This window comes from Polistes dominula, unplaced genomic scaffold (genome assembly GCF_049000335.1).
Source record: "Polistes dominula isolate Pdom_NZ unplaced genomic scaffold, Pdom_raw_medaka contig_73, whole genome shotgun sequence".
Taxonomy (NCBI): Eukaryota; Metazoa; Arthropoda; class Insecta; order Hymenoptera; family Vespidae; genus Polistes; species Polistes dominula.
The window spans coordinates 5,351,515-5,378,992 of NW_028300951.1; the positions used below are offsets into that span (position 1 = coordinate 5,351,515).

The window sequence follows — 27,478 nt, forward strand, 5'->3', positions numbered from 1 at the left end:
TTAGATTTCTTTTTGAAGATATGTTTGTTCCTTACATTTTTGTTGCACTTATAATTCATACTTAGTCCACATTTGTTGCTGAAGTCGCACACGATTCGAATAGTAATTGGTCAAAAGCTTTATTTAAAATGAATATTATTTGCTCGTATTTAGACTATTGTTCAATTTTTATTTTTCTACTACATTCAGACTATTTAAATACTTGGAAACAGTTAGCTCGTTTATGCATATTTTAAAAATTAGTTTTGCAGGTTATTTATAAAAAAAAAAATATCAAAGTTATTTTCATTCTTTCTTACTAACAACTGCAAAATGTATATTATACATACTTACCTAAATATATTTATTTAAAGAAATGGAAGGCCAACAATTAGAGAATACAAAAAAATACGAACGTAAAGAAACCCGACGTGAGATGATGGAGAGAAAAAGATTGCATTTGAGACAACTTTTTGCAAAGGAATTAATTGAACAGGAAAAATTATTACGTGAATTGGGCTATAGTTTCATTAACACACAATATTGATTATATTTCTTTTTATCGTATTTTTGCGTTACTTTTCTTTTTCTTTATAAATTGAATAAAGTTTGTTTACTGAAATATATTTTATGGTAACAATCGTGTAAAGAAAATATTGCCTTAGGGAGCATTTATTATAATACGTTAATGTTACATATACGTGTTTGCATTTGTGATGTAATATAAATAAAATAGAGATATATCTTACAAGGTGATAATGAGTGAAAATAGATTGATTCTCCATATTTTTTCTTAGACTTTGAATCCTTCATTCTTAGACTTTGGTAAAAGAGTTCAAACCCAAAAATTATACAAAATGCCAAAAGAAGATCTAAAAGTTTAAACTCCTTTAAAAAAATCTTACTGTATGTACACTTTGTAATAAGATTATACGGCTAGAGACCTATTATTCTTTTCTCTTTTTTTGTTTGTTTTTTTTTCTGTTGAATTTTACTTGTACATGATATTTTCATTAAAAGGTATATAAATGGCAGATATTTCCTTGTAATTAAATTCCTATGTAAATGTTTTGAGGCTAATCATGAACAAATACAGTACAAGTCGTGTCTTATGTAAATTGAAATGAAACATTTAAATAATAATATTATAATAATAATTATAATAATAATAATGGTAATAATAATAATAGTAATAATCAATTAATGAATCTGACTTGCACACATTAGATCGAAAAGTTCTGCATTTGAAAGTACAATGCAAATTGAAATCACTAATTGTAAATACAATATACTTTCTAATGGACGGCATAATACAGTATGCGCGTTATATTCAACGTTACGAGCTTTCTACGAGTTCCTTCTTTTTATAATAGGACATTCCATATTTCTTTCTTCTTTGTCTTTGGATTATCTCAATCGTCTTTTATATCGTTAGGAACATTGTAAATTTGGTGTATAATATAATATATAGAAATATAAAGTAGTTGTACAGATCGGTTAACATTCTTCAAACAACAATTATGAATATTCAACCATACACGGAATGTCCATGAAGTTAATTTTTGATTCTTGACAAACATTGAAACATTAATATTAAATGTGCTACATAAAAGAGAGTAATTATTAAATTATCACATTAATTATTCATTAACAATATATTTTATCTCTTTCTTATTAATGTTAAATGTACGTGTATACCATACCATTTCGTTAATCACAAATCATTTTAGAAATAATAATGACATTTTCATTACTCTCTCGGTCGTGTTATTTTACAAGTAAAGTAAGCTCGCTACGTGTCGACAAAGTGCACTTTGAAAATATATGTAAAAATAATATATATGTTCTATTAATTAGAACAGAATTTATCTTCCGTTTAGTTTTAAAGCGTAAATTAATTTACTATCCATTGAAGAACACTGGTGTCGCCTCCACCTGTAGACACCAGTCTTGTGTCATCTTGAAGGAACGATACATTTGTCACATGACTTGAGTGACCACCATAGCTATGATGTAATGACTAAAAAGAAATTTTAAAATGTCTCATAAATGTATAATTTTATATATTTATAATGTTTTTATATTCGTAATTCTTATTTTATATATGTATATATATATATAATATTACTTTTGGTTGACAAGCAGGATGTGAGAATAATTTGACTTTTCCAAAATCATCTCCCGTAGCAAGAAGTTTCCCATCTCCGCTGCGACTACAATTATTAATATCTGTACCATCTGCACCTTCTGGCCAAATACCAATTGTTTCAAAAGATATTATGCAGGTATGTGTTGCCCAATTGACATCTCTAAGGGTGGAGGGTTGAGATATTTGACGACAAATACCAGGATTCCCTATAATATAATTCATAATATATAACATAAGCATCATTTTTTTAATGTGGATAATTATTAATGAAGATTATATACTAACAAAATAGAAGTTCATAATCTCCGCTATTGCTACGTAAGTATTGTCCATCTATCGACCAATCCAAATGAGTTATGAAACTAGAATGTCCCTGAAATAAATAATGATGCACATATATATTTCAAAATGAATCATAATAATTTGAAAAATCATGACAATTTGTGGGAAATTATAATTTGTTCATTCGTTAATTGGAATCAATCTTTTTAGACAGACGTGAACAGTTTCTGTTTCGATTATTATGCGTTTAGTCATTTTTAACGGATCGTGAAATATATTGTGAAAGCGGGAATTACTATGCGTGCTCATGTGAAGCAATTTATCTACAAACTTGTAAATAATATTTATTGTAATGTGAGAGTCGTGTTCTCTTTTTTTTTTTTTTTTTTAAATATTAACATAATATATTTTTTGTATTTTCAAGCAACCCAAATATAAATCTTACTCCGTGCCTTCGTATCCGCTTGGGCTAGACAGGAAGAAAAGAAATACGTTAAGTAGCTATGTACAGTTGAATGTATAATCATAAAAATTACCTAATTTAGCGTTTATAACACGACCGTTAAATAAAGTAACATTAAAATAATTAAAAGTAAATTTACACAAGCTATAAAATGATAATTATTACATGATATAAAATGATCAATATACAATGAATGATATGCAATCAATGATGATGATAATAAATATGACAATAATATAAATGAACATACCATACATCTGCCGACTCTACTGTATTTAGTAGCATCTTCATTAACTTGATATATATAAATATAATTATCTCTTGAACCAAGTGCTAAGAGATTTCCATTTGGGGAGAATGTGGCCACCTTTTAACGAACAGAAAAATATTTTATCATTTAAAACTTCTTTCATAAAAATATATCATAATAATTTATCTAAAGAGAAACTAACTTGAATTGGTTCTGACCCGTCTGTATGATGAGTATAAAGTTCACGCGTCTCGCTATCAATGGCCAACCATTTCCCAGATACGCAACCAACTACCATAACGGTACCCTCAGGAGAGAAACCGATGCTTTGTGCTTGTTCCTGTATAAAAATTTTTAGTTAGGGCTATTCTGAAAGTATTACTGCAAGTTTACGAATAAACAGACTGTATATATAATATTAAAAATATCAGACGTACCCCGATATCTTTACTCCATACCACAGTATGACTAAGACTATCCCACATTTGTAACAATCTATCATGACCTGCTGTTGCGAATTGAGGTAATATTGGATGAGCTGCCAATCCCCAAACTTCTTCTGTATGTCCTAACATCGCCGGATTGAATCCCATTTCTATATCTCCAATGAGAATGCAATTTTTGGTGGTACCAATCAATAATTGTGATCCTCTACCTTCTGATAACGTTCGAATTCCACCAAAATGATCTTCAATCTATAAATCAATATTCAAATCATTTATACTCTGCGATAGTAAATCGTGAACATAATTATCTTATTAATTTACTTGTGCTTCTTCTCCTGTTGGATTTAATGATCCATCAAAGTGCAATATTCTGCCATCCTTTCCACCTCCAGTAATAACATTTCCATTTTTCAAAACGCATATAGAAAATATAGATCCTTCGTGTAGATTTCTGACCAATCTGGATATGGTGTTGGTACCTTAATTTAAAAGCAATTTTTTTTTACATTTAATATACATTTATTTTATTTATATTTATATGTATTAAAAGTAAAAAAAGAATACCTCTTGCCCAAACAATAATGTTGCCATTACTGTCGCCAGTAAGAACATCTCCATTTTGATTAAAAGCGACACACGTGACGTATTTTGGTTTCTCTCTACTTTCAAATATACCCATTCTTTTATACAACATACCGCCACTGTCCAAGGACCAGAAAGATACGTGCCCTTTACCGCATGAAACAATTTGATTTCTTTCGAGGGGATGCCATTCGGCACAAACAACCGTGTCGACGGAACACTGCAATTCATTATTATTATTATTATTATTATTATTATTATTATTATTATTATTATTATTCAGATATTTTGTAATATTATCATTCAAAAATATGCATATTTATTTTCCACAGTATAATTCAGAAAGATGTTATTTTATAAATGAACAAAATGATATGTCGTAAGAAATATTGTAACATGACGTACCTTCGTTTCTGTCAATTTAGAACCTTTGTCACTTTTTTGCCAATCCCAAATTGATATATTATGATCGGACGTTTCGTCGATAGCACATAAATAATTACCACCGTCCGCTTTCGAGAATGACAAACAACAAATCGATCCGTCAAATTCGCCGTTACCAATAACGCTCAGTGTGGCTAAACTAACCGAATTCCATATTCTGATGCGTTGCTATAAAAGGAATATAATATTTATTTATTAATATGGCATTATTTTTCAATAATTCAATTTCAATATTCACAATCTTACCAGTGCATCACGTCGATCTGAACCACAGGTTTGCCCAGTTGCAACTACCATTTTATTTGGGTGTATCGCAATACTGAAATTTCAGTAAAATCGATATAAAACAAAATTCAATTAATTTAAATTTTAGTTAATTCAGGCTATATTATGTCAATGTAAACGAATTCTAACTCACCATTTAACATCATCCGTGTGACCCAAATAATGTCTTTGACTGTGTTCTTCCATATTATAAAGTACCACCACCGCAGCAACGAAATAAACGATCTCGCCAGTTGGTAGAAGATGTAAATTGCTACGGCAATCTCTCCCTCGATATCCATAGACCCAATCTAATTTGAGTTTACTTTGCGGTGGTGTTGTTACTTTGTGAAGATCGTAGTGATCTATCATAGGTGTTGGAACATATAAAACGACTGGTCGTCCTCGCAGGTACATACGAACGGTACCTTCCTCCTCGTTATACTGCATGTCTCTGGTACTGTCAAATATAACATTAATATTGTTAATTTTATATAGTTAATTAGAGCGAAAAATAATTAAATTGAATTAATGATCAATCATCGATAGATCGTTCATGCTGACTTTCACAATATCTTGAAATAATTTTCTCTTTAATCTTGACTATATATATGTATAATAATGTATATATAATGTATATATCTGTATGTATGTATACATAATGTATATATAATGTATACATAATGTATATATAATGTATATATCGAAATAATCGAACGAGGAATATAATAACATATATATTTCTCGTTCGATTATTTCGATACTAATAATTAAAGCAATTAGTTCAATCACTTTCCAACATTCTCGTGTGCGACCAGAAAATTTGAGGGATCGTAAATTGCTTTCCAAGGGAGTCAGTAGACCGCATGAACCGAACGTTTTCCTTCTGAGGCTCGATTCACGTGGGTGTGTCTGACACACGTGTTATCTATCTCAACACGTATAAAAGGTATCAGGTCGTAATTACATCGTGTATGAGTTACGTCACCCTACCGGTTCAGAACGGAACACACAAAAGACGTTCTCTCCTTTTTTTAGACTCGATCGAAAATTCCTTCAAAGGTTTTGTGAATACTTTTTTTTTGTTCGTTAATTTACAAAATCATTTTCTCTTCAATTATTGTACGTAAAAATTTTCATATGACAAATGTTTAAATGATTCATTAGAAAATCCATTAAACTACATCACAAAATGAATTTTAATGTTAAATATTTAGAAATTTATACAAGGTAAACCATTCAGAAAGGATTTGATTTTGAGAATATATTTGGCTAAAAAATACAATTTATTTTAAAAGAATATTAAGAAAATTTTACAAAGAGAAATCGGTTGATGTGGGGAAGGGGGGGAGGCTTAAGGAGGTTTAATTTTGGTTACTTTCTCTTACTATATCTACAGATTAAATCGTTCGTATAGGTGATTTTTTCACGAGTATATAGATTTCCAGGTAAAAGATTATTATTTATAATTATTGTTCGATTAAAATTTATTGCAGGAAGGACGAATACTCATTGAATTCTTCTATTTCGTCATAATTGGCGCAATGATACGTAAGCGTAGATTATTACCTGTTATATTGAATCGGATGATCAAACGATGATTGGCCTCGGTTGGTAAAACAGAATAAGAGAAAGAGACAGCAAGGATATACGTTGTCTGGCTCTTTCTCAAACGTGTCCTTCGAGTCTTTCTTTTCGATTTCGCAAATGTACGAGAGACACGTTACTTTTTATTATTATCGTTATTGTTATTATTATTACGTATGTTCGTTGAAATGAAAAAAATTTGTTCGGTAAGAAACGTTCGACTGTGCGGCTCGCGCATTACTGCAACCGAGAAACACTCCTGATTTTTCATAATGACGCAGCTTCTCCCCTCTCTTTAAAACTGGCTTCTCAGTGGCGTCTCTTTATTTCTTTTTGCCCTCTTTTTATGCTTTTTTCTTGTAACGATCGTATAAACCATTTTGGCACACTGAACAAAATTCTCAGACAGACAAGAAGACTTTTCGTCTTATCGATTTTTGTACGATACAAGATTTCATTTCAATTAGATTTTCATAAATCGTAATATTAATTACAGTTAATTTTCATGCGGATTATTTTGTTATAAATTCGACGAACACGACTCGTGCAAGTTAATGAATGAAAAAAACGTCGACTTAAGGTATATTCGTTCAGGTGAAAAGGCAGACACGAGATTTTTTTAGAAACTTTGATTCACTATATATATGTAATATATATTTTTTAGAAACTTCGAATTTTCGATTCACTATATTTTTATTCTTTTTTACAACACTCTTTCTATGTAACTATGACGTTGATTGTATGTATGTATGTATGTTGTATGTTCTCACTTGATTATGTTAGCGTTGAGATAATCACATTAGATTGAAGGTTTTCCCGATCAACCTGACCTTTCATTTCGTATATCCACATCACCGATGTTCAATCAACGAGAAAAAAAATACAATACCTTTTCCTGTATTTTTTGTTCTATTTTGTTTTTTTGTTCTGTTTTTTTTTTTTTTGAATAGAGAAAATGACCTACTATGAGATTATAAAATCACGACCCTCTCTCTTTTCTCTTTCTCTGTCTCATTCTTTCTCTCTCTTACATTCACACAATCAGTTACTTCCCATGAAGGCTATCAACGATCACGCTTGTAGACACAACGAAAACGACGTTGTGTAAGAGTAGGAATCATTCTACTCACTTTCTTCGGTAACGCAATAGTGCACTTCGCACTGCCGTGTTAAATGAGACCGTCTATCACGTGGTGTTATGGCTTCGTCATGTTTGCCACTGTAAAACGATGCTTCGCAAAATCTTCTATAAATATTTGAATTATTATATTTTTCTTATTTATTATCTTTTTGCTTTTCTTTCTATTTATTTATTGTTCTAATTCAAAAGAAAAGAAAAACAAATAGAAAGGCAAAAACAGAAATGGTTATTAAAAAAAGAAAAAAAGCAACTGTAAATCATTTCATTGTTTTCTCTCGTCTCGGTAGAACGAGAACAATCCTCTTTTAAGGTGTTGCGGTATTTAAATTTTAAAATAGACATTTTCCTTGCAACAGGCCAACTAGGCCCAACCAACCAATCAACGGATCTACATACATCACCCAACTACCCTTACACACACATATACATACACAAACACCCCTTTTTTGTTATAAATTATGTATGCACGCCTTTTTCAACTTTCATTTCTCTTTACAAAGGCGCGAACAAGCATTTCCTCATCTTCCTGAAGAAGATTTTCGTAGTAGAATAATTTCTTTGCATGCGAGGTCGAAGGTCGGCTTACCAAAGTTACGTTCAATTCACGTGTGCTAATAGGAATAGGGTATATAAGGTTGGATAATGAACGTTTATCGTGGCTGCCTTTTGACCTCAAAAACTTTTAGGATTCTCGTAGAAATACTCACGAGAGATAGCTGGAATAGCTGGAATTCCCTTTCTAAATAGTTGTCCGTTGTCCGTAAAACACTCACGTATTATTTCCAACTCGTGCGATTGATAGCACGTGCGATAACGAGATAATATAAATACGACAATAATAATAATAATAGAAACTAGGATTGCGTGATAGTGTTAAAATGAAAAAAAAGAAAAAACAACTAGGCAAAACTTTTTCTTCTCTATTTACCCGTGTTTGACGTTGTTCAGCACCGCGGGCTTGAAGAGGTTGAACAGGGACTTGGTGGATGCCGACAATCTATAATGAACGAAAATGCAAAAAACGAAAACCATGCCGTGCAGAACAAAGGAGAATATTACTAAACAAAACAAAAAAATAAAAAAAGATAGTAAAACACAAAAACGATCCACGAAAGCACGTCGAAAATTTTATTTATTATAATATTATTCCACGATATATCGTGTAAAGGTAAATATTGTTAATTATTATCAAACATGAAAGAAAAAGAAAAAAAAAGGAGATCAAAAAAATGATCGACGAGCTTTGAGTATCGCGTTAAAGTAAAATAATAATAATTAAAAGGTAAGCAACGATTCTTTTGCAGTGTGTTGTAAAACAATAGTTAGATATTAAAACACGAATATAATAGAAAACCAAACAAAAAGAAAATATAAAAAAAAAATTAATAAAAATTAATAAAGTGCGAATATTACATGTATTACTTATGCATTATGTGCATAATGAAAATCATAGACCTACCTAGCACCAACGAGTTGAGAATTGCTTCCTTGATTTTGAGGAGAATGCGTAAAGTCTCCAGTTGATGACCACCTTTTTGCTCTTCGCAAGCTACTCTGTGGTGGACCATTTGACCTTGTCGTGGGTGACCTAACGATCGAGATTCGAATTCGAATTTAATGAAATAATAAAATAAAATAATCTACTAGCATAAGCCCATTGTCTTAGTCCTGTTTTTTTGTTATTTAAATCGTTTAAATCCTTACACTTTCGTTTGGTTTATTACGCCAGTATTCAGGATACACTTTCGTTATGGCCGAGCAAACATATTACATAGGTAAATAGTACATACTCTATTAGCATTCCAAGCGAAGTTTCAAAGATGGAAGCTGATAAACGTGAAAGGCTCTCTTGCTAATTTATAGAGAAAGAGGGTAAGGGAAGGGGGAAATGACTTACCTAGCAATTGGTAATGGCGTGGCTCGTGGACTTGGTGATGGCACCGGTGAAACACTACTACTGCTAGGGCTATCCGAATGTAAAGAACCCGTTGATTGATAATGGACCGATCTTCTGAAAATGTCATTATACTTTTCAAATATTGTCCGAAAATAACTTTCAATTATTATTATCGTCAATGTAATAATATATTCTAAAGAAATAAATGATTATCTATTAGATTTTATTAATAATATCAAATGAAACGAATATTATCGTAATATCATTTATTGGATGTATTCAAATGTTATTGGCATTTATGATTATTTAATTTAATTATGAATTATACAATCATTATACCTCTGTGGAAGTTGAGAAGAATGCGAATAACTGACCGGTCTCCTAGGACTGGAGTTCGCATCCTGAACATCCTGAGACGATCCAGATGATGATGAGTTTCTAACATTGGTACCACCACTTTGACGTAATCGCAAATCTTTCTGAGGCACCGAATTTTGTTGATTATCTGAAATAAATGTACGATATTATCGAGAGAAAATACACACACGAATGATTTGTAAAATATCAAAGGAATGTTGTTTAATTTATATTATCGAAATAGAAAAAATCAAAAAGAAAATAAATAATAGTCTTACTTCTAAGAGAAACATGGCCGTTTCTTAATGGCGAGGATACCATTCTCTCGTTTCTCCTCTCATTTCTTTCATCCTCTCTCTTATCTCGTCCTTCGAGCTGAGAAATTCGCCTTAACGCGTCCGCCAAAGTAGCACGAAGACAAACTATCTCGTCTCTTTGCGCCAAGGATTGCCTTTCGAGGTCTGCGACTCGACCCAACAAGGATCCAGTCTCGCATTCCAACATTTCGTCTGGAAAAAAAAAAAACAAAAAAAAAATAATTTATATATTATAAAAATGATATTATAACATGATAAAACACGATAATAAATCAATAATTATTTGTTATGATGTTATATATGATACTTTTATTTTATTGATTAAATACATCATTTATGATGTTCTCAAGTATTAAATAAATTTACAACTTTTTTTTATTATGGTTGAATACGTTAGGTTGTTTGTATTTTCTTTATCATATAAAATTTTTTTTATCAATATTAATAATAATTGTTTCCTAATCAGTATTCTAATATTGTTTTTAAAATCTTTTTGACAGATTTTGATATATTTTTATACATCTTCATATATAAAAAACGAATAATTTTCGTTTTAAATAATAATTTTTAAATATTGTTTTAGTTATTGTTCAACACCACAATATCAAATTGATTATGATATTTGTATTGAATTTAAACAAAAATATAACATTAGTATGGATAGGAAATATGCGAACTGTCGGTATAGATGTAATGTCAATATAACAATAAATGATATCTAACCAATCCTAACGTATTTGAATTTAAACAGCTGTGATAGAAGGAAAATCAGAAATATAAATACGTAATCACTCGACAATATTACCAAAAGGAGAAAAAATATCATGAAATAACGCGAATAATTATTGACTTACCTTCTTAATTTCTCTAATATATCCTCTTTTTTGAAATAAATTCACAAATGCCAAATATATATATATATATACGTATAAAAGAAAATATTTGGATGAGTGTTTTCTCGTACTATGTACTCACGCCATGCTTGCTCCGCCTCGTCGATTGTATCCATCGTGTCCGGCGTGGACATTGCGATTAACCCTTGCGATGACCCCGGCGTATTAATACGTTATTCAATTGAATAGATTAACGAACGCAAACAGAGCCAACGTACTCTCCGGCGCCATACTTCTTATTCTTTGATTATTTTCAAACGACGAAAAAAATATCTTTTTCTTTTATTAACTTTTCAATGAATTATTTTTCCAATGAAATTTTTTATTTATATCTTTTATCGAATTATATTTTCATCCAAATTTATTTATTTATTTATTTTTAATAAAGATTCTTTTTTAATATTACTAAGATTTTCATTGTTTCCGTTTCTTGTACACTTTCGACGTAATCGTGTTGTAATCGTTTGTGTTATTATTGTTGTCCTTGTCATAACAATACTCTCGAACGAAACGAAACGTTTCAATAGCATCGTATTTGTAAGCTAACGAACGAGAAAAATTATAAACTTTTGTTATTAATCTGTGAATCGAAGATAGAAAAGATCGATATCACCATCGATCACTTTTTTTTACAGATGAACGTAAAAGGAATTGGAAAAAAATAAATAATAATAAAAAGATATGGTATTGGAAAACATTTTATCGGTCGAGTAGTCGTGACTCGTCGGTTTCGTCGCCGATAAATACTAGCCAATTAGCGTCGTGCAATTAGCGCTAGAAAGCTTCTAGTCGTTGCAAGTTATGTACACAGAAACGCATACACTCACTCACCCACCCACCCACATACACATACACATACACTTGATTCTTTTCTTGAACAGCACGAGGTAAAAGATAAGAATCAACCTTTTCTTTTTAAATTAATTCTCTCTCTATGTTCTATCTTGTTTTATCTTTGTAAAAAACACGAAAGATCACTCGAAACTGAGATAAAAGATTATTTAAATATTATAAAAAAGAAAACAAGGAATGTTGAAAAATCAGCGTGGAAAACGTCCGCGACTGTTAACGTATAGGCGAACGTTTTAATAATACTCGTGTTTCCTCCTCGTGTAGTACCTCTCCGAGAGGCGTAGTTGGACGAATTGCGTTATGTAAGATAACATATCTATGTCTCTTTCTCTATTTCCTCTCACTTACTCTCTTTCCTTAGACTTCTCGTTCAATTCATTCACTCACTCACTCGTTCGTTCGTTAGTTCATTTGCTCTCCTTCTTGTCTCTACTACCAACTATACAACTGCAACTACACAACAACAACAACAACACAACTACAACAACTATCTCTTTTTCTCTCTCCTACTTTTTCTCAGTCACACACACTCTCTCTCTCTCTCTCTCTCTCTCTCCCTCTCTTTTTTTTCCATCTTTCTTTCTCATACACTGTGGCTCGTTTGCTATTTCTCTTTTGAAGTTACGGAAAAGCATATAGAGCCTTCCTCTTTCAGTTTTTTACGCGCCGGTGCTTTCCCTTACCGCGTGGAAACGACGATAACCGACGAGACGGATGGATGATCGACCGACGTTCGTTCACTCTCTCTCTCTCTCTCTCTGTCTCTCTCTATTTCTTTATTTTTTTTTGTCTTCTACTAACCCTTGTAACTTCCCTTCTTTGTCTTTCATCCCTAACGAAACATGTCTTTTCGAAAAAATAGAAAAAAATGAGTATCAAAGGGTACGACTCTATCCAGCTTTTCCTTTTTTGCTTTTGTTTTTGTTTTTTGTATTTTTCAAGGGTGGATCTTATACGTTCGTGTTTATTTCGTTTTTACTTTTACGATTTTACGAATCGTCCTTTCGTCAAATTTTAATCTTATTTTTTTTATTTTTCGTTTACTCGTTCGTTATCATTTTTTTTTGTTCTCTTTTTATTTATTTATTGTTCTTCCCTCGTTAGATTTATTTGATCAATAATCGCAAAAAATAATTAAAATATAAATTGTATTGAAATACTGATTTTTAAGATTTACACTGGTCGATCGAATTATCATTTTTGTTGAATTTTTATTTTCTTTCTTTTTTCGTTTCTTAATATATTTTTTTTGATTTATTAGTTCTTTCTCTCTTTCTCTTTCTCTCTCTCTCTTATTCTCTTTCGAAATTTCGACAATTAAGATATAATTAAAATATAATATTATATTTAATTGTGGATTTGTTGTACTATCGAACAGATATTTCATAGAAATATTTATTTAACGAAAAACTTTTTTATAATTTTTTTATCCTTTGCCGTTAATTTTGACTTTTTCACACAATTAAACTTTTCATTAAAAAATAAAATCGAATTTAAACGTTAAACGCATTTTGACGTGTTGAAGGATGAAGAAAATTAAAAAAAAAAGGATGTTTACTACGAGTTTGGTAAATGTAAACAACGATCGACACGTCTACTAGTGTTTTGGACATTCGTTTCTATTTGTATTTTTCTTTGAAATCGATTGAAAGTTCTTTGAACGCGAGAAACCTTCACTGCTTGTATACGACTTGAGAAAAATGAAAAAACAAATAAATAACAAAAAAACGATAAAAGACCAGATAAATAAATAAAGAAATATATCAATAAATAAATAAACAAATAAATAAGTTCAACAATAAATAAATAAATAAATAAATATAATATTATATTTTACACGATCGCAGTTTTATTTTCTATTACCACCGACACTTTCTTCGTACGGTCAAACAAACAAAAAATATATATACATATATTTAATTTATAAATAATATTTTCTTCTTCTATCTCTCCCCCACATACTTCCACCTTATTTATCGTTAAATATAAAATAAATAATTTTTCTTTTTCACGAAAGTAACACGTTCGAAAACTCGACTGAAATTCCGCACACCGCGACACGTGTGTTTTCCCTGCGGTCGCCCCGACGTTACTGTCTGAGCTGACTCCAGCTGCTTTAGACGCGATCAATACGTTCTAGATAGTCGAGATGAACCAGATAAAACGCAAAGCGCGTTAACTGTAGGATACCGAGATCACTTACATACATGTACACATAATATATATACACATTTACATGATTATACGTACGTGAGTATACATTTACGCATTTACCAAATCAATGGAACTAATACTTGACTATTTCGAATAATTTTCTGAATAAGATAGTTTATGTTGCCTTCCCTCTCAGTCACTCCACCATCAACACAACTATAACCCCCTTGCACCGCTCTCCTTTTATTTTTCTTCCTTACTCTTTTCTATTCTTCTTTCCTTTCCTATAACCCTCTTTCGTCTTCTTCTATTTTATCCACGATATTTAAACTTCGATTTTTCTCCCTTCGAAGATCGTCCTGAATAAAGGATAGGTCGTATCCTGTATTATAATGGCGCACCCTCATTCGATATATTACCAATCATAATGCATGAGGTCCGGATGTCGTTTCGATTTCATTTTGCAATAATAAATATGATCGTTTTTTCTATTGCATTTTAACTTGATTCTTTTATCATGTCGTTTTATTAATTGATTTTTCTTTTTTACTAATTTTATTTATACATTTAATTAGATGATTTGTTTTACTTCGTATTTTATATATTTCACTGTATCTTCCATTTGTTTTATTCGACACAATTATTATTCCTTTTATTAATTTATTTCATTCGCAAAGTTTTACTTTTTTCTTCTCCTGTTTCATATTATTATTATTATTTAATTTTAATTTGTCATCTCGAGTACTTTTTTTATTATTCTACTGATTCACGTTTATCCAGGAATTTATGGGGGTCGGATGGACGCAAGGGTAATATTTGCGACGCCAGGATTCTTCGTCGGTCACCATGGTTATCTACGAGCTGTCATGGTACACGTTTCATGTTATACGCGTTCTTATATTATATAAGAGTAATATGTCTGATCATTTTCTTTTTCTTCTTTATTTTTTTTTCTCTCATGAGTCGAAGAATTTAATATTAGTACATTATAATTTAACGTGTTTAAATATCATAGATTTTATTATAAGTATAATTTTTCAAATTTTATTTCAATAAATTTCGAAATTATTTTTTTCTTTTTGTAAGATTTAAAATATAAATTTATTCTTTAATAAAAAGAAATGTTGAATAGAATGTTAGGAACAAATTTCATTGTATGAATAAATATATAAATGTTTTTTATAAGAATATTATTATCTATCAACGAGTTAATATTGTTTATTAAATTATACATACAATAATTATTATCTCATTTTCTCTTTCTATTTAGAGTGGAATATCACCATGGGGTGATTAATTTTAAATTTTAAATACTTTAATTCAAAAAGTTATTCAAATTTATTTCTCCTTTGTGACACTTTGCAAAACTAAGTGTGTACTTTATAATAATCAAAATATACACTATTTATACATACAAAAAAAAAAACGAATAAAAAATTCCATTAAATAAATACATGTTGTATTATTTTTAAGAATGTTTAGTAATCAACGTGTTAATTATTCGTTTATTAAATTATAGATAAGATCATTGTTATCTGTTTTTTTTTGTATCTAGTTGGTATGTATAGATAAAAAAATAAGATGAAGAAAAAGAAAAAGAATTAGTTCGACGAAGACGAAGACGTACGCGAAGATATTTATAGGCTGAAAATTCGCACATATGTATTTTCATCGTAGGCGTGACTCGTTTCTGCGTAGGTGGCGCATAATTAGATACGTAACGTTAATAATAGAGTTGAATACGATTGAAAGGAGGTTTCATCAAAAGTGCCTGGCCTTTTTCCGGGTTCTTCTTTTTTTCTTCTTTTTTTTTCCCTTGTACATTTCGAACAATCCAAAAATTTGTCGAACTTTCATCACCAATCGAAACATCATTTTCTTCATTTAATTTGGTTTTATATATTTTCAATGTTATTTATAATGCATTTGTATAAAACAAAAAAAAAAGAATACAGGGATAAATTGAAATTCTACTTAAAACAATTGGATGCTATAGTTAGATCAAAAATTGATCGATTGAACGAGCAGAAAATTAATGAAAGAACAGGATGAGTTCGGGCACACCTTCGTGTAACGTCATCGTGACACCTTGAATGGCTTATATAACGAGTGCCACTGTGTGTTACACCAGTGAGTAGTGTCCATCGTATGTATATCTATGTTTGTATAAGTAAATTTATGTAGACGCGTATGTATGTACGTGTACAAGCATACGAGAGTGGATATTTTCGTGCGAGCACCTTCGTCTCTTTCGTCCATTGGAATTTTTTTTTTTTTTTTCTAACAGCACGATAACCTTGAACGTTAATTTCGTTTTCAACGACTTCTGCCAGAAACTCTCTGACTTTATTCTAGATTTTCAAATAATTCAGCACGCGAAATAAAATAAAATCAAATTATAATACTTTCTTTCGTGTTACGATTATATTAAAAATGACAAATTAATTAACAATTGAAATTATCAAACAATCGATATGGTTACTTCATTATTATTAGAATAATGTTAACAGAGAGAGTTTTTAGTTTATAAGATAAATTAGAAATGTGTTAAAGAATAAAATGTATGTGTGTCGAGTGTATAAATAAAGGTGAACACAAAAAAAGTCAAAAAATAATTTTACCCATTTCTTGCTTCGCTTCGTGTGTCTGATGCCCGTTTACGCGCATCGTTGACTTCGAAGTTTCCTTTTCATACTTCTGTAAAACTTCGTTGAACGATCACTCGCTTTTCTGTAAAATAAATAAAAAGAAATAATAATTAATGAGATGAAAGGTAAGATTGCTATATAATAATCGTTTTTCCTATCAGTTTCATTTATCATTTTTTTGTAGATACTTAGAAAAATATTAAATAAAGTTTGTAACATAAAAATAGAGAAAGAAAACGAATAATAATAATAATAATAATAATAATAATAATAATAATAATAATAATAATAATAATAATAATAATAATAATACTTTCTCAAATAACAAACAGAAGATAGGATAGCGTTGAGACAATAAAAATCAAATAAAACCTTTCTTTGAAACTTTTTTTCAGATTTGCATGTTCAAGAGTTTACAGATATTTTCTTTAGTTTAGTTTTAATAAAATATCACGTATTATTACAATGATCTAGAAGAAAGAAATAGAGAAGGAGAGAAATCGAGATTATTCGACGACCAGTACCGTTTGTCAACGGACCGTGTATAATACAAAAATACATGGAATGTGGAAAACGGGTTGTTGAACGTGCAGCGAACTTGCGCTTCGACCAATGCATGGACCCGCATATCTCGCGATTTAGAAAGGTGCACATGCACGACCGTATGCACGTGTGTTTCCAGAGATACTTGACTGACAATTTTTATTACTTGCTTGGGCGCCGGATTATTCATATATTTTCTTATTCCTCTTTCTTCTTTTTATTTTACAATTAAAAAGAAAAAAAATATATTAATTTTTTCAATCAAATGTCATTTCATGACATGTGCAAATGAAAGTTTTTATAAATGTTTATTTTTTACATTTATTTTATTTATATTTTTAAACATTTTTGTGTGTGATCGATATTTTGTAAAATAAACTTACGTTATATTTATATATGATAAGGGCAAGGTTGCATCACGAGTTATAAATACTGACGATTTATTTAAAATAACCTAATAATTTATATATATATATATATACATATAAAATATTTATTGTCAGTATTGGTATAAACTTATTATCGATTTGTAATAAATCATATTTTAATGTAAAATATTTATTACGTATAAAACAATGAAATGTTATTTTACAATTTATAATATCAAATTTAGATATTACCTGTGTCCCTAAATACCATTTCATTTGAAAACTTCTATTTTTATTATTATACTATGCAAATAACGAGAGAATTCTTTTTTACGGATGGAAAAGGAAATAATAAAAAGCGATTGAATTTCCTGCAGCTAAAAGCCATAATGGATTTGAAGGGGGAACGAAAGTACACCGTCAAAGCTGCCAACCCTTTGAGCGTTTCGAATTTTGCGTCGTGAGCTTCGAGCCTTCGACCCTTTTCATGCTTCGAAGGCATTTACGCTTTTGACCCTTTTTTTAATTTTTTTCTTTTTTTTCTGTTTCCTCTACGTTCGTTCATTCGCTCGGAAATTTGTTCTCGGCCTACGCAAAGCGTAAAATACGAACTACACGTATTTGCGTGTGTATGGGTTTATGTGCGTGTGAATGATACGGGAAAGATAATTAATTTCGTGTTACTTTGTCGGTAAAATCGTAAAAAGGTTGATCTTATTTTTTTTTTCAATTTTTCTTTTTAAAACGATCATAAAATCATTTATATATATGAAACTAATACGATAATCTATCGTATCAAAATATCTTTATTCTGCCCATGAAATTGAATAATTAAATACATTAAAAGTATACTTTATTGGTATTCATTTATAATTATATAGTTTTGTTGGTTCAAAAAAGAAAGTAGTACATTATTATTCTCTATACTATATTAAAAGCTTGATCTAAATTATATGCATATAGAATTAATTTACATTCATATTTAAAGTAGTTAAATTACTGCTATAATATTAATTATTTTTTCCGTATCTTTCTTTTATTATACTTTATTCACATTATTCATAATACTCTCTATATATATTAAAATTTTAATTAAATATAAGGAATACATCAAATGTATGATAAAATTCTAATATACCATGCATATGTATATAAAAATTATCAGACAATTCGCTTAGAAGTAAACTTACAGAGAAACCGTGTCACGTACAGATCGGAATTGCAAATCAATAGATTCGAGATTAAGATCATCTGCTAACGTTTAATTACCTCTATTAAAGAAAAAAAAGAAAAGGAAAATAAAAGAAAAACAAATCACTAGTAAATAACTTTTTCTTTCAATGGAAAATATCCTAAAAAGTTTTGTGTGATTTAAATCGAAACTTGATCGTCGGTCTTGTAAGGCAACTCTTAAAGAAAAAATAATCGTAAAAGAAGTGTCAGGTTCGGCTATTTCTTACGAAGCTGAGAGATCGTTGAAAGTCCGAGGAGAGAAGCGAAACACAAAACCAGTAAGCATTGACCCGGCCAGAATGCTACCTTATTGGTGCATAAGACCAGACCCCACGGAGCTTATTTTACAAGATATCGTGTGCGTACTTATCTTTATATAGAATATATATATTCTTGTAAATACAAGAGTGATGTATGTGTTCTTTATTCTCCACTTTAAAATTACACATACGTTCCTTATATGTACTTCAGACGACGATGGAAAATTGGTTCACCGTTCTTCGATCCATAAACAGATACGAATCCTATCATAATACAATTTTCACTTAATATATCTTATCAATAATAGAACATCAAAGTAGATTAAAAAGTAAAGATTAGACAAATTCGTTCGAAATTAGTCATCGTAATAATAATAATTTTAACTCGAGGAATTCAAAGAAAAATAAAAAAATGAAAGAAGTTGTTAATTATTTTGTCTTATGTTAGTTCATTAATTCAGTCAGTCATTCAGTCAGTCAGTCACTCAGTCAGTTAAAATATGAGTCTGCTAAAAGTGAACGAAACGAAGGTTAATTAACATCAAAGCGATTTAACTTTACGTTAATTGAAAGATATATGATATGTTAGTGAAGAAAATAACTTTGCACGTATACATTAATATTTATGCACGTATTTTATTATACATATTTTGTTGACGTTTTATATAAGGAAAATGGTGTCACTTTATCGTACTTTCGTGACTTTCGACTTCTGCATGGTCGTCGAACCTTTTTAAATAGAGCTCTCGGTTAATTCGAACGATAGGAGACTTCATGGTGTATTTAATGAAACGATCCCGTAGCTGAAAGTAGAGCGTCCTTTCATTTGAAACAGTGGGAAAGCACATGTTCGTAATACCGTTAAATACACCTAAACACACAACACCTAAACTTCCGCTCGTTCTTATGATCAACGAAGCTATTTTTTGTTTTCTTTTTTTCTTTTTTTATTTCTAGTTTTATTATCAACAAATCGAGTTCATTTCCCGTAACGTCAAATACGAACATTATTATTTTATTCCATTATTATTCTAATTGAAATCGTTTAATATCACATGCAGATGTTTAATTTTTTTTTCTTTTTAGGAAAATATAATATTTTATTTTGTAAATTATAAATAATATATTCTTTCGAATAAATAATATATATATATATATATAAAGTTGAAAGAATAGAAACCGTTAGGCAAGATATTAATACGTTCGACATAGCATCAGTATTATAGGAAGGGAAATGCGTGATTAGAAACTAGAAATGATGACCGCTACTAAGTACAGTGATTTTATTTAACGTCACTGTCTATGCTTCCACGAGCATGTTAATAACGTGAACGATATAACGTGCGAAAAGTGGCAAATAACTGTCTGCATCTATCTTCTGTTGGTCTTAAAAAAAAAGAAAAAATGATGAGAGTTTAAAACACAGTTCTAAACGATCCTTTCAACAATCGTTTCTAAGCATTAAAGAGTATCGTTTCTCGAAAGAAAGTCATCGTAAGAGTCTTCATCATCGTTATTCTAGATTATAATTGATCTATCATTTGCTAGTATATCATGTATTACATCGTAAATTAATTTAACATAATTATATGAGTACGATTGATAACAAGAACAAATTTTTATTGTCATTAATTTTAATAATTATATTCGAATTCTTATAGATAAATTATTAAATTAATAAAAAAGGAATAATTTTAAAATAAAATTTTATCCTCAGGACGACAGTTAACATCAAACTCGTGGTATAATAAAAATACCTTTACCGGATGTAAGAACAATTTTAAACATTTTTTCTTTACAAATCTAATAAAAATATTAATAATACGTGATTGAAGAAATATCGAGTTAAAATAAATAAAATAAATTTTTAAAATAGACAGAAAAATAAATTACTTATTGTAAAATAATTATTTCACTTATAACAATTAGTAAACCAACGTGTTTTTTTTCGGTAATATAATTTTTATTGATACACCAGATAGGGGATATAAAATTGATCACACAGAATTTCATGAATCTAAAACACACATGATTGAAATATATTGAGTTAAAATAAATAACATGAATAATCTTCTTAAAGTCAGTTGGAATTCCAAAGGATTCAAAGTATCGGTACCCACTCGTGGACACCCACTTAGGCAGCTATTCCTAACGTGGATAGTGGACATCGAGGTCAGTCAACTGCAACGCGATGTAAGCTATGCGTTAGCAGCGTGCACACACGGTGGAATTAACACATAAGCCTCTTATATATACGCGATTGCATCCGTGACTCTCACCGTTTCGTGTTCATTACGATAATTCTCGTTCGCTACCTTGGAAGGTCAAGGAAGTTACTGAAATATTTTTCTTTTTTTACCTTTTTTTTTTCTTTTTTTTTTTCTACAAAAGTATTTCGTATCGTTTCGTTTTGCAAATATGTAATAAATCAGGACGTGTTCTTTTTCGTACGTTTAGTATTATGGGTAACGAATGCCAACCGGTTTAGACCTTGACACTTATCGCAAATAGATAAGAAAACGTTGTCAGTACATTTCATTACGATACATGTATTTGTCTGTCTGTTTGTGTAAATATGTATATATGTTTGCATGTATGTATACATGTATGTGGGTTTATATTTGTAATACGTATCGCAATATTATGTGAGATAACAACGCTTTGCGTGAGTACTTATATTTTATTTTCTTTCTTTTTCAATGTTGCATAATAGTTTTTTTTAAACAAAAAGAAATACTTGTAATTTTGTCCCCTCCCTTTCTCTATTGTTCTTTTAACGAGTTGTCCATATAAATACTTACGAAAATTTTTTTTTAAATATTCATGAAAAATAATTATTTAAGATTATTGTTCAATAATAATGTTATTATTTTTATATTTTAATATCATTTAATTAGGTCTTATAGACGCATTTAGGTATATTTCATTAATGTTGAAAATTCGATGGAGGCGTTTCTTATAATCGCATGAAATAAATATAGTAAATGTCGTTAACTACAAGTGGGTCATGGCCAGTTATTTGGACGACGTTCACTTCATGAACGTGAACTTCTCAGCGAAATATATTCCTCTTTACGATTATGATGCGTTTTAAATGGAAAAAGAAAAAAAAAAATTCAAACGTTTTTTAAAATGTTTTTTATTGTAATACGAATAGAGATAATAGTTTCTAGGACGAGTATATTAATTGTAGATTTTGCGTGTTGGATTTTAATTGAAAATCAAGTTGTTACGTACGACGAAACGTTGCTACTTAAAATACTTACTTTATACCGCGAGAATTTCTCACGACATTCAGCATCGTAATTTTTTTTTTCTCTCTCTCTCTCACACACACTATTGTTTTACCTTCGAGTCAGCAAATTCCGTTCGAAAAAAAGGAATTAAAAAAAAATATATATATGTATTCTCGTAACGTTTCATTCGGAAGAAAATAATTAAAGTACAGTAAAGTACAGTGAATCTCAGAAATATTTGAATATTCTTGAAAATTGAATAACATTTTTTTACATTGTAAAAAAAAACTTTAAATTTGTTTAAAAAATTGAAAGATATTATTATAGCGTATATATGTAAACAATATAATTTCTTTCGTTCAAATAAACATTTTCTTTTTCTAATGATTATTATTAAATTTATATATAGTAAAAATTGATAAGTCCTTAAAATCGTAGTAAAATGTTTTACGATAGTAATGGCAATATAATCACGATTTTATAGATCATTTAACAAGTGTAACACCACACGTTCTAGAATTGGCCAATTTCACAGATACGCATGAAAAGCAAACATCAAAAGTTTCGAGCCAATGTTTTTTTTTTCGATTATACTTTTATTACTTTTTAAATGTTGTTTTTCGTTTAATCTGAAATCTTTTCAACTTATTCTTCCGTACAAAATAACATAATAATATAAAGAATCGAAATATTTCTATAGAATTCAAAAAAATAACGTATATAAGAAAGTTCACTTAGTTTTTATTGATATACTTTCGAAAAATAAATGAGTCAAGATCGATTTTCTTCAAAGGAAATACGATGATCGACCACTTCCTTTCGGCGTCTGGTATTCATCTGCCAGAACGGGATGGCTTTTCACTGGTAAGAACGACTTTCTCCGTGTCGAAGGAATAATTGAAGCACGTAAAAGCATTCTTATATATGTACTTGTAATGAATATAGGATAAACAGTATAAATAAATACATACAATATATATATATATATATATATATATATATATATATATATATATATTTAACTATTATACGAGTACGCTATTTAATGAATGACTATAATAACACAACACCTTTACACAAACATCACGTATCACAATTATATTTATATAATAAATACATATACATGTAATGTATATGAATGTATATATGCAGGTAATATATAATAATAGTTAATAAATTGTGTTATGCACGAATGCAATCGAGAGTGATTGGATCCGCCATTGTTGCGGTTGAAATGAAAAATCACCTCGACCTTGGCGAACGTTGGACAGATTGGAACCAAGTATAATATTAAGTAGTAGTAACAACGATGTGCCAATTCTAATCGTATGATTTAACGAAACAACAATGAGTTCTCAAAATAGATATGAATCATGGATCGTAATAAACGTTTTGTAGAAACTTTAATAACTTCATCGCGATTATCTTTACCTATCTAAAAAAATTATCTATGATAAAAAGCTAATCCATGTATCTGATTATTAATGTTAAAAACATAAGCGTACGTACGTCACGTGCCGATACATGTATTTTATTATATATACGTATATGAATAATTGATTAGTTACTTTGAAACGGTATTACAATCTTTATTTTTCTAATAATAAAAAAATACTTTCTATTGATATACGTTTTAATATCGTTCATAATTATTTTAAAGATAAATAAATTATTTTTACTTTCAGGCACAAGTTTTTTCAAATAAATTAAAGAAAAATAATAATATTTGAAAGTATCTTTAACTAATCATAAGATTATATATCACGTATTTCTTACGTATGTATTTGTGTCATTAGAGAGTAAGAAAAACAAAGGATCAATTTCAATAAGATCTTCATCTTAATCATGATCATCATCATCGGATTTATCTTTCTAATTATTCGTGTACACCGATCACGATATCCTTGTGCATGTATGCATATTTCACGTTGACGTCACTAAAGCTCACCTCGTCCACTTCTTCTTCCTCTTTTTCTTTTTCTTCCTCTTCTTCTTGCAAAGGTATTCGGCCATTCAATAGCATAGCTTCGAAATTTAAAACCAGCAAACGATAACACGAGAATCGATCGTAATAAAAGTTATCAAGTTTAAAAGATAATTCATCTTTTTAGAAAATTCTTCTTTAAAATAACAAATGAAATCATCTTTATTTATAATCCGATAATAAATGTAAGTAATTATCATACTAATGCCTACTCTAACAAATAAACAAAATACCTTTTAAAAATTTGTTTCTTATCCATAAATTTCTGATATCACCAGATAAAAAAAAAACAATTAATCGTACTTTTCGAAAGAATCCAGGTAAAATGGTAGAACGATAATGTGTTTCAAAAAAATCATTTTTACTCGTAAACTCAAAAATAAATGTAATATATCTACTCTAACATTTTCGTAATAGATTATTTGTGAAAAAAAGAAAAACTCGTTTTTGTTATCGACAAATTGACGACATTACTGGATAGAAAAAAAAGAAAGAATATTCACACTTTTCGTACATACCCAGGTAGGAGGGAAGAAGAACACGTCAAGCGAATCTCCTCTTGAATGGTGGTCGCAGCAAACACAAATACACACATACACGGTTTTAAATAGATTACAAAAAAATGTATACATATACATATACATATAAATGTATATAATATATAACTATATATAAATCTATTTTATATATATATATATATAATATAAAGAGAAACACACACGCGAATAAGGTAAAGAGAGTAAAGTTATGGGTTAGCTGTTTTCTCTCATAGCGGGAGCACAAGCGAAACGATTTTATGGGCGGAGTCGGTGCAGCCTCCCGAGAGGATATTTCCCCAGGAATTTGCATACAATCCTGCCGGAGTACGATACTACTCCCGACACAAGTATTCCGCGAGTGGCAAACAGTTCTAGCTAGCTAGAACAGTTCTACCCAACTCTCTGGAAAGTCGCCTTAGCACTTCCTTTCTTTTTTTCTTCTTTTTTTAAAACCCTTTTATAAAATATATCTATTTTTCTTTTTTATATTTTCACATTTGAAAAAAGAAAAAACGTCCTTTGTGTATGATAAAACTTATTTGTCCAACAGTATATTACCCGTACCATTCACTTATTAACTATTATAATATTTATAAGTGTCCTCTTGCATCTTTTAGTCGACTACTTTTTTTTTATTATTCGTCTCCCCTCCCCCTCGGTGTATGTAAAAACGAATTGCTGACGAGAAGGAGGGAGAGAGAGAGAGAGAGAAAAAAAAAAGAAGAAAGAAAAAGAACGAAGGTCAAAGGAAGATCCTATGGGTCCCCCTTATGATGAGTTCTTCTTGAAGAAAGTAACGTCAAATTTTTCGAGGAGAATGATACTTGTGTGGAAACGATTATGCTTCTTATTTTTATGTGTTCTCTATCTCTCTCTCTCTCTCTCTCTTTTTCTTTTTTTCTATTTTTTCTTCCTTTTTTATTTCTTTCTTTCTTTCTTTCTCTCTTTACTTGTATCTATTGAACAGCACCGTATACAAAGAGGCAACCACCACCTTACGCTCGAAAACCCAAGCGAGCACTGCTCGCGCCAACAGGTGAGCCTCGGCTTCAGCCACTGTCGACAATTTTAGTTCCCAGTGACGTATCAACCGGTGTGGCGTCCTTAACAAGGGCAACAGGTGTTTAAACGGATATGTTTCTACTATCTTTTTTCTCCCTCTTTCTTCTTTCTCTCTCTTCCTCTCTTTCCTCGAACCCCTCTATTTCTTTCTTTTTCTATCTTTCTATTACTTTCTCTCTCTTTTTTTCTTTGTCTACTTTCTTTCGTTATTGGTTTAATTTTCTTCGTTATTTAATAACTCTAACAATCGTTTGTCTCTTAATTTAATTTATCGACCGGTATTGTTTTGTTTTTAATTATTTCTTTTTATGTTCTATTATGTTTTTTGTTGTTCTTTTTCTTTCAATCTGTCTATGAGAGATCGTGTTTAATTGTTTAAAAAAGAAAATATTGTATATAATATTGTATATTGTTATATTGCTGAGATTAGTACTTTGTGTTAATTAATATTTATTTTCGTGTTTATTAAATTATTTATTATCGTTGAGGCAAAATAATAACTATATATTGAAGTCAATAATTTTTTTAAATTAGTACTTTAAATAAATTATTGGTATTTATAAAAAAAAATATTTATATGTGACACTGATTCAACGTTGTTCATATTATAAATATTGACAAATTATTATTTGTATTGAACAAAAGATTTATATATTATATTATTTTACCATTAGTTTTATAAAATATTTACAAAAGAATTTTTAACATATCGATCAAATAAATAGAAATGAATAATAGTATTCTATTTCTTTTCTTTCTATTTATGGTATAAATTTGAATACTAATCTTTACTAAAATTGGTCGTAATAATTATTTGTATCTATATTTTCATTCTTTCCTTTTTCGTTATAATAATTCTACGTTAATGGAGAATACAGCCAATGACAGTTGTTAAATTTCTGCTAGCAATTATAAAATATACTCACGGTTTGAGTCATCAGTCCAATGAGAAACGCAAAACGCACTTCGTTGATTTTAATGCGTGTCTTTTTCATTTGCTTTTTTTTCTTTCTACGAGTTGTTTTCGAAAGCAAAAAGGGGGAGGAATTTATCGAAATTATTTCGAATGTTAACTCATTCGATGAACGTTGCGTTTGTTTGGACATATTTTGAAAAACGATTGTGATTCTTTACTGTGTCTTCTAAAAAAAAAAAATATTAACCCACGTCGAAAATAGTTTTCATTGTAATGTGTCCTAGTTTTTGTGTTAATAGATACAACACGTGTCGTCGATCTCATCGTTAGATCATTCGTCTCTTACCATTTTGGGATCGTTCAGGGAATATCATCATCTCTTATTCCTATTAATTTTTATTTTTAATCTGGAAAATATAATTTTCTTGAAATTCTACATTTTATATAGCAATTATAATATCGGCTTTTATAATTTTTAATTTATTATTGAACGATATTAGGATAAAATTATAACGTTCAAAAACAACGTATAAAAAAAGTTAAGTTAAGAAACTTTTATTTATTTTTAATGAATTTTATATTAAGAAACAATTGAAAAGTTTAATTTATTAATATGAGGATTGAGTTAATGA

General features: G+C 29.6%; 1 protein-coding gene across 13 annotated transcripts; it reads right to left on the reverse strand.

Moving 5' to 3' along the window:
• Positions 1 to 635: 635 nt before the first annotated feature.
• On the reverse strand, positions 636 to 25,880 carry LOC107063945 (echinoderm microtubule-associated protein-like 2). Of its 13 annotated transcripts, XM_089172381.1 has the most exons (20): positions 25,433 to 25,880; positions 24,848 to 24,887; positions 16,679 to 16,787; positions 10,120 to 10,350; positions 9,824 to 9,989; positions 9,485 to 9,598; positions 9,047 to 9,175; positions 8,516 to 8,584; positions 5,014 to 5,319; positions 4,842 to 4,914; positions 4,557 to 4,763; positions 4,134 to 4,371; positions 3,891 to 4,048; positions 3,561 to 3,818; positions 3,326 to 3,463; positions 3,124 to 3,240; positions 2,856 to 2,879; positions 2,414 to 2,501; positions 2,108 to 2,334; positions 636 to 1,999 (listed from the first exon to the last, which is right to left on the reverse strand). In XM_089172381.1, exons 3-20 carry the CDS (start codon positions 16,722 to 16,724, stop codon positions 1,874 to 1,876), a joined length of 2,715 nt encoding a protein of 904 aa, XP_089028507.1. In that variant the 5' UTR covers positions 16,725 to 16,787; positions 24,848 to 24,887; positions 25,433 to 25,880; the 3' UTR covers positions 636 to 1,873. The 13 variants fall into 13 exon arrangements, with proteins under 13 accessions (XP_089028507.1, XP_089028506.1, XP_089028503.1 ...); XM_089172380.1 differs by having other exon boundaries at positions 24,848 to 25,880; XM_089172377.1 differs by lacking the exons at positions 16,679 to 16,787; positions 24,848 to 24,887; positions 25,433 to 25,880 and adding exons at positions 11,134 to 11,593; positions 13,767 to 14,003.
• Between the last annotated feature and the right edge of the window lie 1,598 nt (positions 25,881 to 27,478).